At 36.5% G+C, this 13906-nt stretch overlaps 1 protein-coding gene across 1 annotated transcript in view; it reads right to left on the bottom strand.

Annotated features, from left to right (window-relative positions):
• swm (Zinc finger protein swm) overlaps positions 1–13906 on the bottom strand; it is a gene marked incomplete in the record, with an annotated part of 120499 nt that overhangs the window by 86515 nt on the left and 20078 nt on the right. The window contains 2 exon segments of the mRNA XM_081728467.1: positions 1106–1494; positions 2156–2511. Of these exon segments, the coding sequence (XP_081584593.1) occupies positions 1106–1494; positions 2156–2511 (745 nt within the window).

Below are 13906 nucleotides of genomic sequence, written 5' to 3'. Positions count from 1 at the left end.
ATGTTGTTTACATGCATTGATCGTGAAAAAAAAAATCGATACCTGTCTCATGTGTCTAAAAGTGTTTCATTTTCAGGCGCCTGTAAAAATATGCCTGTTTATGCATGTTTCACAGGCGCTGTAAACCACCTGCATTTTCTGTCTGGGCTCACAGAAATATTAAGTTTAAGGCCATGACACATTTAATTGAACAACAATGCTACTATCTAAGTCGAAATAGGATTAAGTAAACCTTAATGATTCAATGTCCAAGCATTTGTCCTACCAGTAGGACGATGCTGTAGTTCTGCGAGTTGGACAGAAGTATTATTATATGTTGCCGTTATCAGGGCTTGAAAAATTCACTCGCTTGCTCGTCAGTGGCGAGTAGTTTTTACATTCGTCGAGTAAAGACCGTTCAATCGGAAATGTGAATTCAAGAGTAAATAGTAGTTTTTTTTATTTTTTTATTTTTTTTAAGAGAGATGCCAATAAACAAAATAAAAATGTATTGATATATGTCGCAATATAATTTTATTTGTATAAACACTGTGACTGCAAAATAGTCTGGCTAGTAGATTTTTTCGCTGGCGAGTACCACCAAGCAAGATTTTTCAAGCCCTGGCCATTGTAATACTTCGATGTTGTTATATTTTGTTACATTATATTTATTTTTTCGAGTGTATTCATTAGTTACAATATAGTCATACCAACAATTAGGTTAATAAAGAATAAGAAACATTAGATTAAAAAAAAAAAACGATATTACGGATGTTTTTGCGAAGGACATAAATTACACCTGAGTAAAAAATTAACTACACTATACATATTTATAAAGTAAATGTAATATAATAAAGTACTCTAGCTCACGTTCCACGACGGACGTGGTAACGAAAGAGCAATGACATTAAACTGCACCGATCAGGTTTTTGCTAGAGTTCATGTACGCCCACAGCATGGAAACTCAATTACATCATGCTGGCAGTACGATAAACCATTCATTTCCACGTTTCTGTTCATGCTACCTACATGATGCTATATCCTTCTGGTAGAACGCTTAGACATTCTTTAAGGTTTAATCTGTTATGCAATAATAATCGTTTTCAAAAAGAAATGTATATTATACCTTCTATCTCTACCGTCTCTCTCATAACGTCTTCCAGGAGACCTCTTCCGCCTCTCCCTCTCGTCCCAGATCCTCTTTTCCCGACCTCTGTCACGCTCTCTGCTTCTCGAACGTCTCGAGCGATCCCACGAATGAGACCGAGATCTTCCTTTCATCAGGGGCGACCGGGATCTTCCTTTTGTCAGAGGTGATCGGGATCTTCCTTTCGTGTTTGGCGATCGGGATCTGCCTTTCGCTATAGGCGACCGGGATCTACCTTTCGTTATAGGTGACCTGGATCTGCCCTTCGTGTTAGGCGATCTCGATTTACCTTTCGTAACAGGAGACCTTGATCTTCCCTTCGGACTAAGAGATCGGTGTCTGTTCCTACGACTCTTGTCATCTTTTTCCTAGAATCATAAAAATTCATCGATTAGCTGAATTAATAAATATTTATATCAATTAACATTTTAAAGTGATTTACTTACTTCTTTCATATACGCAAATATCACAGAAAAATTCAGTCAGAAGTCACAATATATAAATACAGCTGATATGCAAATTTGCTTAAGACTACTATACAAAACATTCAATAAATCTAATCTCGCATAAATTTCATAACGAACTTTTACACTAAAACGTAAAAATAATTTTAGGTATATGCAAAAATCATAAGTATTCTTTTGTCCGCGCCAACTGTTTAAATATGTCTGGTTTAAATTTCCTATAATGAATTTTCGGAGAAAAAAAAAGAGAGAGAGTCCCAGTTTAAACGTTTATTTTCCAGCATTTTGGAGATTTCTCCCTTCGTATATTATGTTATACAAGGCTTTTGATTAGAGTAAAAATTTCAATAGATGAAAAGAGGATATATTTCCTAGACAAGCCGAGTTTTTGAAACAACTGATTTAACACGCTACCTGTTAGATAATTCGATAAACTACCGTTTAACCTTCTTGCACTACCTGTGATATCAAAGCTTCAACTAACAAGCAAACAAAAATCAAGACACGCTGTGTTTGTATATAATTAACACGAAAAAAAGAAGCAGGCATGAATGCAAAAACTTACAGACTCTAATTTCCGATGCTGAGATCGAGAAGTGGAAATCGTATCATCCCTTCGCTGTTCTTCCTTCTTCGTTTGTACGGAAACAACAGGGGCTTGACTAGCAGACGGAACAGCTTGCACTGAAGACGAAGAGGCCACTGTAATAGGTGTAGGCGTCGCGGAGTCTGGAAGCGTTTTCTGAGAATCTACCTTCGCTGGTGGCACTGATTTAGTTTCAGCAGAAGTAGTAGAAGCAGCAGTTGCAGTAACAGTAGTGGTAACAGTGGTAGTAGCAGCAGTAGTACTACTTGTTGTTGTAGATAGATAAGCTTTTGATTCAAGTGTCTTGAATAAAAGCTCTACAAAGTTCTTTGTTTCTGAAAAAAATATAGGTATGTATTATTCACAAAAGAAGTACGATTAGCTAATCTATACTATTATACAAGAAAGCAAAAGTGACTCACTCATCAACTCCCAGGCCACACTCCTATAGCTAGAAACGCAAATTTTGGACAGAACCAAAGTATGCGAAAGAATATTTCAAAATGGTATACCAAGGAGTTTAAACATTTTGCTGAAAAATAGATTAACTCACGAATTCCTGAAGTTAGGAAGAAAAAAATTGACACATAAATTTCTCATTACATATGTGATCACGTATTCCAGGGTTTTCTAAAATTCAACATTTAAAGGAGAAATGGCGCCAGCTTTATATATATATATATATATATATATATATATATATATATAGGGTGACTCAGGAGGAATATCACATAATTTGTGATGTGATTCTACATGTGAAAATAAACCGAAAAAGTCATATGAATATGTGTCCGATTTTCGATCGTTACGGTGCTGGAGCGGGTTGAAGACTACACACATCCATGAATGATTATGAAGACAAGTGTGAATATAACTTACCGAAATGCTGTGTAGGCGTTCATTCATGGATGTGTGAAGTCTTCAACCCGCTCCAGTTCCGCAACGATTGAAAATCTGACACATGTTCATAGGACTTTTTCGGCTGATTTTCACATGTAAAATCACCTCACAAATTATGTGACATTCGTCCTGAATTATTCTGTATATATTAGGGTGCATCATTTATAATGTCCATAAGTGATAACAGAGAAACCAAGAGGGAGAAAAATGAAACTCTCTATGAAGCTGCTTTCTTTCCACATATTAAACAGAAACACCCAACAGTGTTTCCAACCCAATATAAAGTTATGTTGTTGTTGTTTTTTAATGGCACTAAGTCAGATTATTGCATATTTCAAATCAACATGACAAACGAAAACTTAAAATGCCACATTTATTATTCAGTGTTCCAAACTAAGGAGTAAAGTTTGAAGACCTCTATCACACATACAGCACAACGGAGATGAACAGGATAATGCACATCAAAAGTATCTTAGAGTTGGATATCATAATTATGGTCTGACTGGTTTCAAATGAATAGGAACGAAGAATCCGGGGATAAACATTGATGAAGTTCGACACTGCTGAAAAGGTATATTTGTAGACAATATTTAAAATGATTGTTGTTTTCCTTCTATTTTATATTACAGCAATCGCTTTAAGTAGTTGGAATTACAAGTTCTCGCAATTACATGATTTAAGAGTCTTCATCCCGGCAAAATTAAAATACCGCTAATTTTACAGTAATTATGTGATATCTTCAAATAGATCAAAGATAATTGAAATATGGAACAAAAGCGCCCTAGACAATATTATTTTGCGTGAGGTACCGTTATCACAAGTCACCTAGTGGCTTTCCGTTTTTAGCTGTTTAGAAACACGAAAATAAATGCCGATTTTCAAAATGGCTCGAAATCGAAAGCAGATAAGTGAGTCGTGATAACGGTATCTCATGTAAAATAATATTGTCTAGAGCACTCTTGTTCCACATTTCGATTATCTTTTATCTATTTGAAGATATCACATAATTACTGTAAAATTAGCGGTATTTTAATTTCGCCGGGATGAAGACTCTTAAGTAGTGCTGCAAACTTAAGTAATGTCACTCAAGAGATTGGCGCTTGCTCTCTCGGGTGATGTGAGACATTTGAATGTACATTAATTTGAGAATGTATATTAATATTATATTCACAAAATGCAAAATGTGAGAGCTGCTTAAGTTGAAATTTGGTATACTGTCAATTAAAAATACGGGAATGCGTGTTTGTGTTTTCGAAAATTCCTCTAAAAAGGGAAAGAGGTTGGGGAATCCCATTTATAAAATACAACTACATCAATATGTCATGCTAATTCCGAATAGTAAAGTACATTAACTAGAGTCGCTCTCTGCCTGCTTGAACCTAATAGATGTTGGTAACGTGCAGGCATCTTCAGTTTTAAAACTTGTGAGACTATATAATTACAACTTAAAAACAGCATTTATTTCAATTTAATTATTTCAAAATAGGGCAAGGGCCGAAACCATATTTAGATTTGAGCATTAATCGTTGTTTTTTTTAAGTCATATATTGTGATGATTTAATTGCAAATTAAACTGTAATGATTCAATTGAATTATTCCAGAATGAACAGTCAAAATGCTGAATATGAACGTGTTTTGCTGCATATTTTTTTAAAACAAAGCCATAACTATACGAGATTAGATATTTTGATGGGTGACCTTTGTTTAAGTACACAATATTCTAATTTTAAATTAAGCATGATTTAAACTTATAAAGTACAGAGGACCGAAGATTCGGGTGCAGTAATTATTGTTTTTATAATATTCAAGCAGTTTCTACAATATTAAACGGTTGGTTGATTGGTTTGAAATCTAGTGTAAGACGTGGAGCTACAAGCTTAATACAGGATCCGAACGACATGGAATCAAACAATGACTTTCCCCACTGATCCCGCGCACACTAACCGCAATTAAATGTTATTCTTTCCGTGCGAATAACGAGAATTTCTCCTAGTTAAGATAGTAATCGTTCTGATTGCTTTCCGATATGTGACGTACAAACAAATACATTTTTGTAGTTTATTTATATATAACAAACAGGAATACGAGTACCTCCCAGATGCGTACACGTCAAAATTCTTCCCAGATGCGTGAAAGTGCCATGGGCGATGACATGACATATTTTGATATTGATAAGAATTTTCCCACTTCCGTACATGTTTAATAACTGATACTGTTTCTGTATATTTTTAATAAAGTTTGAGCACTGGAGGATATGGAATTGCCTGCTCAAGGAAATACGAAAAGATGCATACATGCTTTCCATACTGCTGTAAGTTTTTTTTTTTTTTTTTTTTTTTTTTTTTTTTTTTTTTTTTTTTCGACACAACTCTTCACGTTGAATTCAAATTCGACCAATGTATCCCCGAAATGTGATATGAATTCACAAATCACATCAAAGGTATATAGAAGTCGACTTTTATAAAGAGTCTTCAAATTGAGATACTTTCTGTCGTAAGCATAGTCAGTTGTCCTGGCTTCTAACTTGAGAAAACGGACTAATTCGATGACATGAGGATTTTGATTGTTTAGCCGAGTATTTAATCTGTTATCCCACTCCTCTGCGGTATTATTTGTTCTATGGCGTTTTTCATGACAGTTCCACATGCTTATTGGGACTGTAGAATTTTCTAGCTACTGGTCAATGAAATATCCATAGAAGTGATCAAACTTAGGGAATGTCTTCTTGAATAAACAGTCAACCACTGTCGGCTATTTCTAACGGAAGAAAAGTTAATGAGGCGAATATTCGAACCTGAAGTATTATATCATCATTGTTTTTGTAGTCTGTAACAAGACCAAATCCTGTATCTTACGCCAAAGACACTGGTTAAAGTGAAAATTGCATCCACTTATGGAAGCTGAAGGGAAAATTGTCCTAAAAGAATTTATTACTGCTTCCTTGAAGCCTACCGTTACAACTTCGGTATTCCAATTCAGGACTTCAATCTTTCATATATATGCTTTCTCTTGCTCGGGAGAAGGCTTAAAACCACTGGAATCACATTAGTTTCTTCTATTGAACTTCCAAAATCTGCATGAATTACAAAAATTTGGGAGAAACGTTTATTATAGCTCTTAGACGTGCCATCAATAAAAAAAGGTCGTGCTGGCCTGCTAGGCAATCTACAAAACAAGGATTCTTATTCGCTGTGGCTGCTACTCGAAACCTTTAGATTCCATATCCCACTCTGCTCAAAAAGTAACAAATATTCACAGAAATAGTGCCAGCTATTGAACTTGTACGGAAATGGGAATTCTTATCTCGCTTTTAAATCATGACATTTAATTGCATCTGGCACTTGTACGCAAGTGGGAGGACACCAGAAATACATTGGAACTCACTGATGCACAAAAATCTGACTCTATCGTTACAAAAGAGAGAACGTACTTGCTACATTTTACCTTACTGCACAGAACAATCTGATAAAAAATATTTACATCAATGCACAAACAGAAATCAGGTTTTACATTAAAGCTTTTCTTCCAATATTATTCAATAACAAAGGATAAAGCTCTCAGTTGTAACTTTGAAAGAATACTTCTTTCGACATATGTTTATTAGGTCTTTCTCTTCAATCTGACCTAAGGAATCACTAAAATATACAAACACACACACTCTTAAGAGACATTCCTATACACTGTGTATATTAAGTATAAAGAAAAACAATTCCTTAAAAGATAAGAAACACTAATATCCTTTTAAAAATGCCCATACAGGAGAAATGTCTATTTATGATCCAGAAATGTGATCTAGTACGAGTGTCATCCGTAACTCCGCACTACACATTGAGCGCAAACTCCTGGGACTAACCATCCGTTCATTCATGCACATTGCGGTAAATGCAGATGCCCTCTCGCGTGAACTGCGCCTCGTCTGTGAACACTATGCAAGACGGAAAAAGGAGTTAACGGCATTGCTGGCCGGATGATCGGCTGCTGACAAAGCCTGAACTCACTGCAGGTGATATGGATACAAGTTCGTTTGACGACAGACGCACTATGTTTGCATGTGGTTTACAAGTAGATGCTGACCTAATCCTCTTGTGCTGCGCAACATTTTCTCGCATATGATTCACAATCCGCTCTTCCACCTTGAGGGTTGTTGTTCTTGGTTTGTCCTGTTTCCAGTAGCAAGAGACGCAGAACTACCATGTTCACGAGGGCGGCGATGGATAGATTCAAATATTTTTCTATCTGGACACGTAGCCCGGGGTATCTCTGCTGGTACAATCTCCGTGCTTCTCGTGCATTATTATTTGCCAACTTACACGTGAACGCATATCGTTAATTCTGCATGAGTGTACATGTCGGACTCGTGTACGTTTGTTCAACACCGATAACCACATCTTTTGTTCCACAGCACCACTTGCAGTTACTTCTAAGCACTTTTTCTGTTTCACAGCACTACTATTAGTAGTACTTTACGCTTCCCTCTGCGATGCCGGTGTGGTTACAGTAAGTCTGCACCCTAATGGGTAGGAGAGTTTTCAGTTTTAACGGTTTCTTGGTCCAGATAATCGCATCTAAAGCATCATGCACCGTTTGACAGATGCTATGTTTTAAACTGTATTTAATTTGAGCACAGTGCGCTGTGAATATTCGACTAGTGCTCTTGTGGCAGTCATGTTGCTTCCCATAACTGACACCAGGACATCTTGCATTGAACATTTCCTTATTACCTCCCTAGCTGTATCTCCTGCACGATGTTTTTAAAATGACTTCATTGCATTCGTGAGTGTGCTTGACCCAGCCTGCCTGCCTGCTAAGCGGCATTGATTGATAAAATTTGAACAGAAACCCTGCTCCATCCTGACCAAGTTTTCCACTCGTTTTCCTCAGATTCTTTCCACATCATTGGCTTTCCCCTATCCAGATTGAGCCCTAGATGCTTAAGGGCCATAAGTAAGTTCAAATTCAAATATTGTGAATGTCTTTTTGTCGCTGTACCACTGACAGGAATGTTGGCACATTATGATAAGAAATAAACATATAAATTTTTATTCATGACTTTTTTCTTCTTGCTTCTTCTACAGCTTTCGCAATAGGCACAAATGTGGCTTCATTGGAATCTGTGGTCCACATTCTTTCCACTGATCTAACACTGATGGCTCCGTCCTCATTACTCGGGAAACAATGGTGGAGAGAATGTGACTTTGTCATATTCGTCAATTTCCGCCCAGCGTCAGGCGGGTAATGGTTATAGCTCTGTAACCATGCATTTCCGGACATATTGTCATATGAACTTTTTTATTTGTCCCCCCATACGAAATCTACCCTTGACGTTTAGCCGTGTATATCTGTTACACACTGCATAAATTACCATACTATTGCGAGTTACAATGTTTATATTATATAATTAAATGAGACTATAAGGCACTATAATAATCAAGAGAAAGAAATGAGAATGGGAATAAAAGGAAAGTATGGAAGACTACTGAAAGTTTGAACCAGTAGCGACTAATGAATTGTGATGCCGGGTGTTGCAGTCAAAGAATCATTAACTAACTACTATAACTGTGACTCAAACGCCGACATATGAAAATAATTAAAATTTTGTAAATAATAATAATAAATAAACAAATTGTACACCTTTATTCTCGATTTCCCTAACACAAACATTCTAGACACAACTACTGGGAAAACGTATCTTGTGCAAATATTGCTACCATAAATTCTTTGTAAACTTAAACTGGGCTTTACTTCTCAAATTATAACATCATACTTTTCTTGTTTCTCTATTCTATTCCGTACTGTCATTCTGCCATTTTTTCTCCTTTTTTGATTCTTTCTTTGTACACTTTACTTCCTTGGCCCTGTTATCATCAATTTGATCTCCCATCACACTAATGCCCCTTTCAAAGTTTGGAATAGCCGACTGTGCAGAAGAATGATAAATATCCCTCACTTCAAGCTGCCAAACAAATTTCCAGAAGTCGAATTACTTTGTTGAAGAAAGATTCGTAATTAGGGAAGGTATCTTAGTAGTTCTTGTAATATGATTCTAAATATTGGCTCATTAATATTCGTCTTACAGATGACTAAAAGAATCAAACAAAAATTATCTTACTCTTACTCATATGAGTGTTTAGTCATTTATTTTCTAGTCTAATATATATTTTTCTCCTTATTTTGCAACTGAAATCACCTTTTAAAAAAGTATTATTATATTGGTTATACAATAAGTTACACGTCAGCACAGTTATGTGCCTACTACTATTCTCTTTCCAAACACGAATACTTTAAGGAAATTCCATTTGCTAATTTTACCTAGTGCGAATAGTTTTCGTTCACTGGAAACTTTGCCACGTTGCGCGAGCATTGCAATAACCAAGACCTTTAACTTTAGGGATAGGAGAAAGCAGATTTAACATTCGCTTCAATATCCGTGCTGCAGGATCTGGTCGTTATAAGGCTACTGGAACGCAATATAACTTACTGACTCTGCAATGGACAGTTTTCTCGTTTTTGAACAATTTAATATATTTTACAATTAAACAAGTGCAAAAGTATGTTACTTCCGGCAAACAACAGAAATAGAAAACAACATTCCTCACTTCATTAATACTACTGCCAATAATAATTTTAATTGAAAAACTTTGGTCGTTACACAAAGTTCCAACATTAACATTAGCCACCACTGGTTAGAGAAGAAGAGAAGTCCGTTACAACTATGTCTTACTTCCTAGCGAAGACAGAATAACAAGTTCGTCGGCAGCTTATTATTATTATTATTATTATTATTATTATTATTATTATTATTATTATTATTATTATTATTCGTATTTTAACCAAGGAACTAATAGAGTATCCTTATTATTTATTACACTAATACAACGAAAACAGAAAATAATCAAGTAACTCCAACTTAACTGGCTACCGGACTCGTCTACATCGTTGAGTGCTCAAAATATGGTTTCCCACATACACAGTGGCCCAAAAATAGGTATACAGATAGGGTTTGAAAAAACCTGGGTATTTTTGAAAAACCCAACCCACCTGGGCTCATGTGTGTGTGTTTTTTTTGGGGGGGAGTATTTTTGGGTTTAATTGTTATTTTCGGTTTTTTTTCGAAATATTTCAATGTCTTTAGGGTAAAAATGCTAAAATATGATTTACATTTCAAGATTGTCATTGTCACAACTTGCAACAATTTCCTATTCACTGCTGTTTTGAAAAAATGGCCACCATTTTGAAATTTTATATTCAATAGCCGAAAAAATTTAAACAGCAAATTTAGAATGTCTTGTGCTTCTACTCTCAAAATTTCAACTTAAGAAGTTCGAAAATTGCACCCTCTAGCATAGATACCCGTTATTTTGAATAATGGCCGCCATTTTAAAATTTTATGCATCTAAATCCCTTAAAACTGGCAGGTTAGGAACAGCGTATACGAAGTAATAGGGGGGAAAATAACGAGACTTCTAAACATAGCTCACCGTTTGCTGTTTCATATACTCAGCTCCTCTTTTGATATATACTATAATCATAATTTTAGAAATAAATTGTACCTAGGCAAATGCAGAAAATATTGTTGTAGTTAAAGAACACTCACACCCACAAAAACAAAAAGCAAAGATCGTTAAAAAAAATGTTAAGGAATTCGTTCTCTCTTGGGATACTTTACAACTGTTTCGATAGCCATAGTTTTGTGAAGTACTTATAGTTTGCTTTTGTGGTGATTCAATACTTTTGATCTGGTTCGAATCCCATTTTTTCCTTTCACTATTCTTGTCTTACAATTTTTTTTTAAAATTATATTTACTGCATGGGGGCAATTGACACCCTTCTAACCTAATCAAAAATAAAAATATCGCCTAGGCGTGAAACCTTTTCGACATCCGTAACGTAATTCTTCCTAGTATGCCAATACTTTACATACGTAATATTTTCTTACACATGAAAAAAAAAAAAAAAAAAAATCCAAGATTCTAGTGTTTAGAAAATCACTATCAGCTATAACTCCTTCACCACTATTAGAACGTAGGGTATTATTATTATTATTATTATTATTTGAGCTGGCGAACAGAAAGAAAGCTTCATGGTATCGTATTAAACTTGATGAGACATGTTACTTTTTCGCACTCTGCTGCTACACCGATATCTTTTCTGTTGGCTTGGTGCACCAGAATGACTGAAGACAGCTTTTCACGGTCGCAATTTTTTTTTTAAAAAAAAAAAAACATACTTAAACGCCTTAATAGTTCGAAATAATATACTTCGGTCACAGTAGCAGTTTAGTAGGAAGTCCACCATATCATTGTCTTCAGAGTTCCATAAAGACTAGCCATTTTACCCCGAACAGCCTCACATGAAGTACAAAGGTCGTTCAAAGTTGACCGGGATTTTTGTTCGTAAATAATCGATGAATAGCCGGATGATGATGAAACTTGCGGATGATGTAATGTATTCCTTCTCGAGTAACTAGCGCCTGGCATAACGTATTTGGAGCATGTGCAGCAGTTGCAGTGAAGATGGCGGAAAGCAGTGTATCTGGCTGCGGAACAGCAGTGTGTAATCAAATTTCTTGCGAAGGAAAAAGTTAAACCAGCTGAGATTTTCAGAAGATTGCAAGCACAGTATGGTGAACAAAGATGTCACGGACAAGAGTGTACGAATGGTGTGAACAGTTTCGCGAAGGACGGGAACTGGTGACAAATGAAGCGCATGGACACATTCGCCCGACTGCAGTCACACCAATGAATATCCCACGTGTTGAACAAATGATTCTTGAGAACCGGTGAGTAACAGTGCGGGATATTGTTGCCGAGGTGAATATCAGTGTCAGCAGTGTTGAGATAATCATTCACGACCACTTATGCTTCCGCAAGATCTGTGCAAGGTGGGTTCCCCGCCACCTGACATTTCATCAGAAGTGGACATGCCTGACGGTCTGTGAACAGTTCCTGAATCGGTTTCGAGCCGAAGGCGATGAATTGCTGCAATCTATGATCAAGTGTGATGAAACATGGTTGCACAATTCAACCCCAGAGACCAAAAGAAGCAGCATGGAGTGGCGGCATAAAGGTTCCCCGCCACCCAAGAAAAGCAAAACGCTGCCGTCCGCTGGAAAGATCATGGCAAATGTCTTCTGGGACATGAAGGGTGTTATCCATGTGGATTTTCTGCACAAACGGAGCACAATTAATGTCCAGTATTACTCCACATTGTTGAGTGGTGCTGCACGAAAGTTCATTCGCAAGAAAAGTCCTGGGATGTTGTCTGGAAATGTCATTCTTCTACATGACAATGTCCACCCTCACACGGCCAATGTGACAACTCTGGCCGAAATGCGCTGGGAAGTTCTGCCCCATCCCCCCTACAGTCCAGATTTAGCCTCCAGTTATTATCATTTGTTTGCACCCCTTAAAGGCAATCTGGGAGGGAAGAAATTCATGACAGATGAACCACTGCGGAATGATGTCCTCCAGTGGCTACAACAACCAAATTCTTTCTACGTCAAAGGAATCAGGGAGCTGCCACAATGATGGCAACGGTGCCTCGACTCGCAAGAAGAATACTTTGAAAAGTTGACATAGTTTGGTGCTTCTTGTGCTATCTGTTTCCTCAGAAGAAATAAAAGTCCCGGTCAACCTTGAATGACCCTTGTATTTTGGAGTGGGAATGAGGTATATTTTCTGCTACTTGGTAGCTGTTTTTTTGTCAGGTTTAAAGCTGTAGATGTGTCATATCTTAAGTTACGAATTTTTACTAAAATCTGCTTGTATCCACTTTATAAAAATAAATTATGAGCTCACAAGCGAGCACTCGTTCATGTTTGTCCAACTGAGATCTCAAAATTCTTGGGCTGCAACAGGAAACTATTTGATGTATCTCAGCTCCGGTGGAGGGCAGTTTATTCCGAGGGGAAGTATACGTGCAAAGAACATTGCACTTGCTGCCGGCTGTGTTCAGCATTCAGAAATTTGGGAACGTCAGGTTGATAATTTTCTTCCTGGTCAGCACAGACCTGTGTGCTTGCACTTCTTCCAAGTGTGTTGTAACCTTTTATGCGAAATGTCAATATATTCTATAATACATCAAAAGCCTTCGATTCTGCAATATCACGTCATGGATGACATCAATGTTTTCTAGGTCAGCATTAATAATGGTGCACCGCAGCGAAGTTCATCTTCTAAGTTTGTCTGTCACTTCGGGAAGTCTGCAACTCAATTTCTCACAACAGGGTTACAAGGTGCAAGATTCCTCAACGACTGACACACAGCAAGATGGATTCGTTGGGGCCATTCCCTTCTTGAGGAAGTACTCGATAACTGCTCAGTTTTTCGGACGCTTCTTTGCAGTCATGTCTATTCAAAGGATCCTTTTGTTGATTTGTAGGGTCTGGGGCAAGTAAATTGCGGGTCAATGATGTAGCTAAGAATTCCATACCTACCATGAATAAATTATTTTGGTCAATTTGATTACAATTACATTTCAGTAAATATTTAAAATATAATAATAATAATAATAATAATAATAATAATAATAATAATAATAATAATAATAATAATAATAATAATAATAATCACTCCACTTTTTAACAATACAATATAGTGCTAGTGTTCGGTAGAAGCGGAAATTGTATGGCGTCGAATTCATTCTAGTTAAAACAAAGTGTATACGTTATAGCAGCAGCTTATCTGTACTTTTAGATTTCCACACTATACTATGTATAAGTATGGGAAGTCTTATCGAATGGGTATATCCGTGCGCCCATCTGTCTTATATATTGACAGGTACCACAGCAAACACTAAGAAATATCAAGAAAGTTTTATGATATGGATGAA

The sequence above is a fragment of the Thermobia domestica genome, chromosome 10 (genome assembly GCF_964235325.1).
Source record: "Thermobia domestica chromosome 10, izTheDome1.hap1.1, whole genome shotgun sequence".
In the NCBI taxonomy this organism is placed as follows: Eukaryota; Metazoa; Arthropoda; class Insecta; order Zygentoma; family Lepismatidae; genus Thermobia; species Thermobia domestica.
The sequence above is the reverse complement of the archived record's forward strand: the minus strand, read 5'-3'. Positions and strand labels throughout refer to the sequence as shown.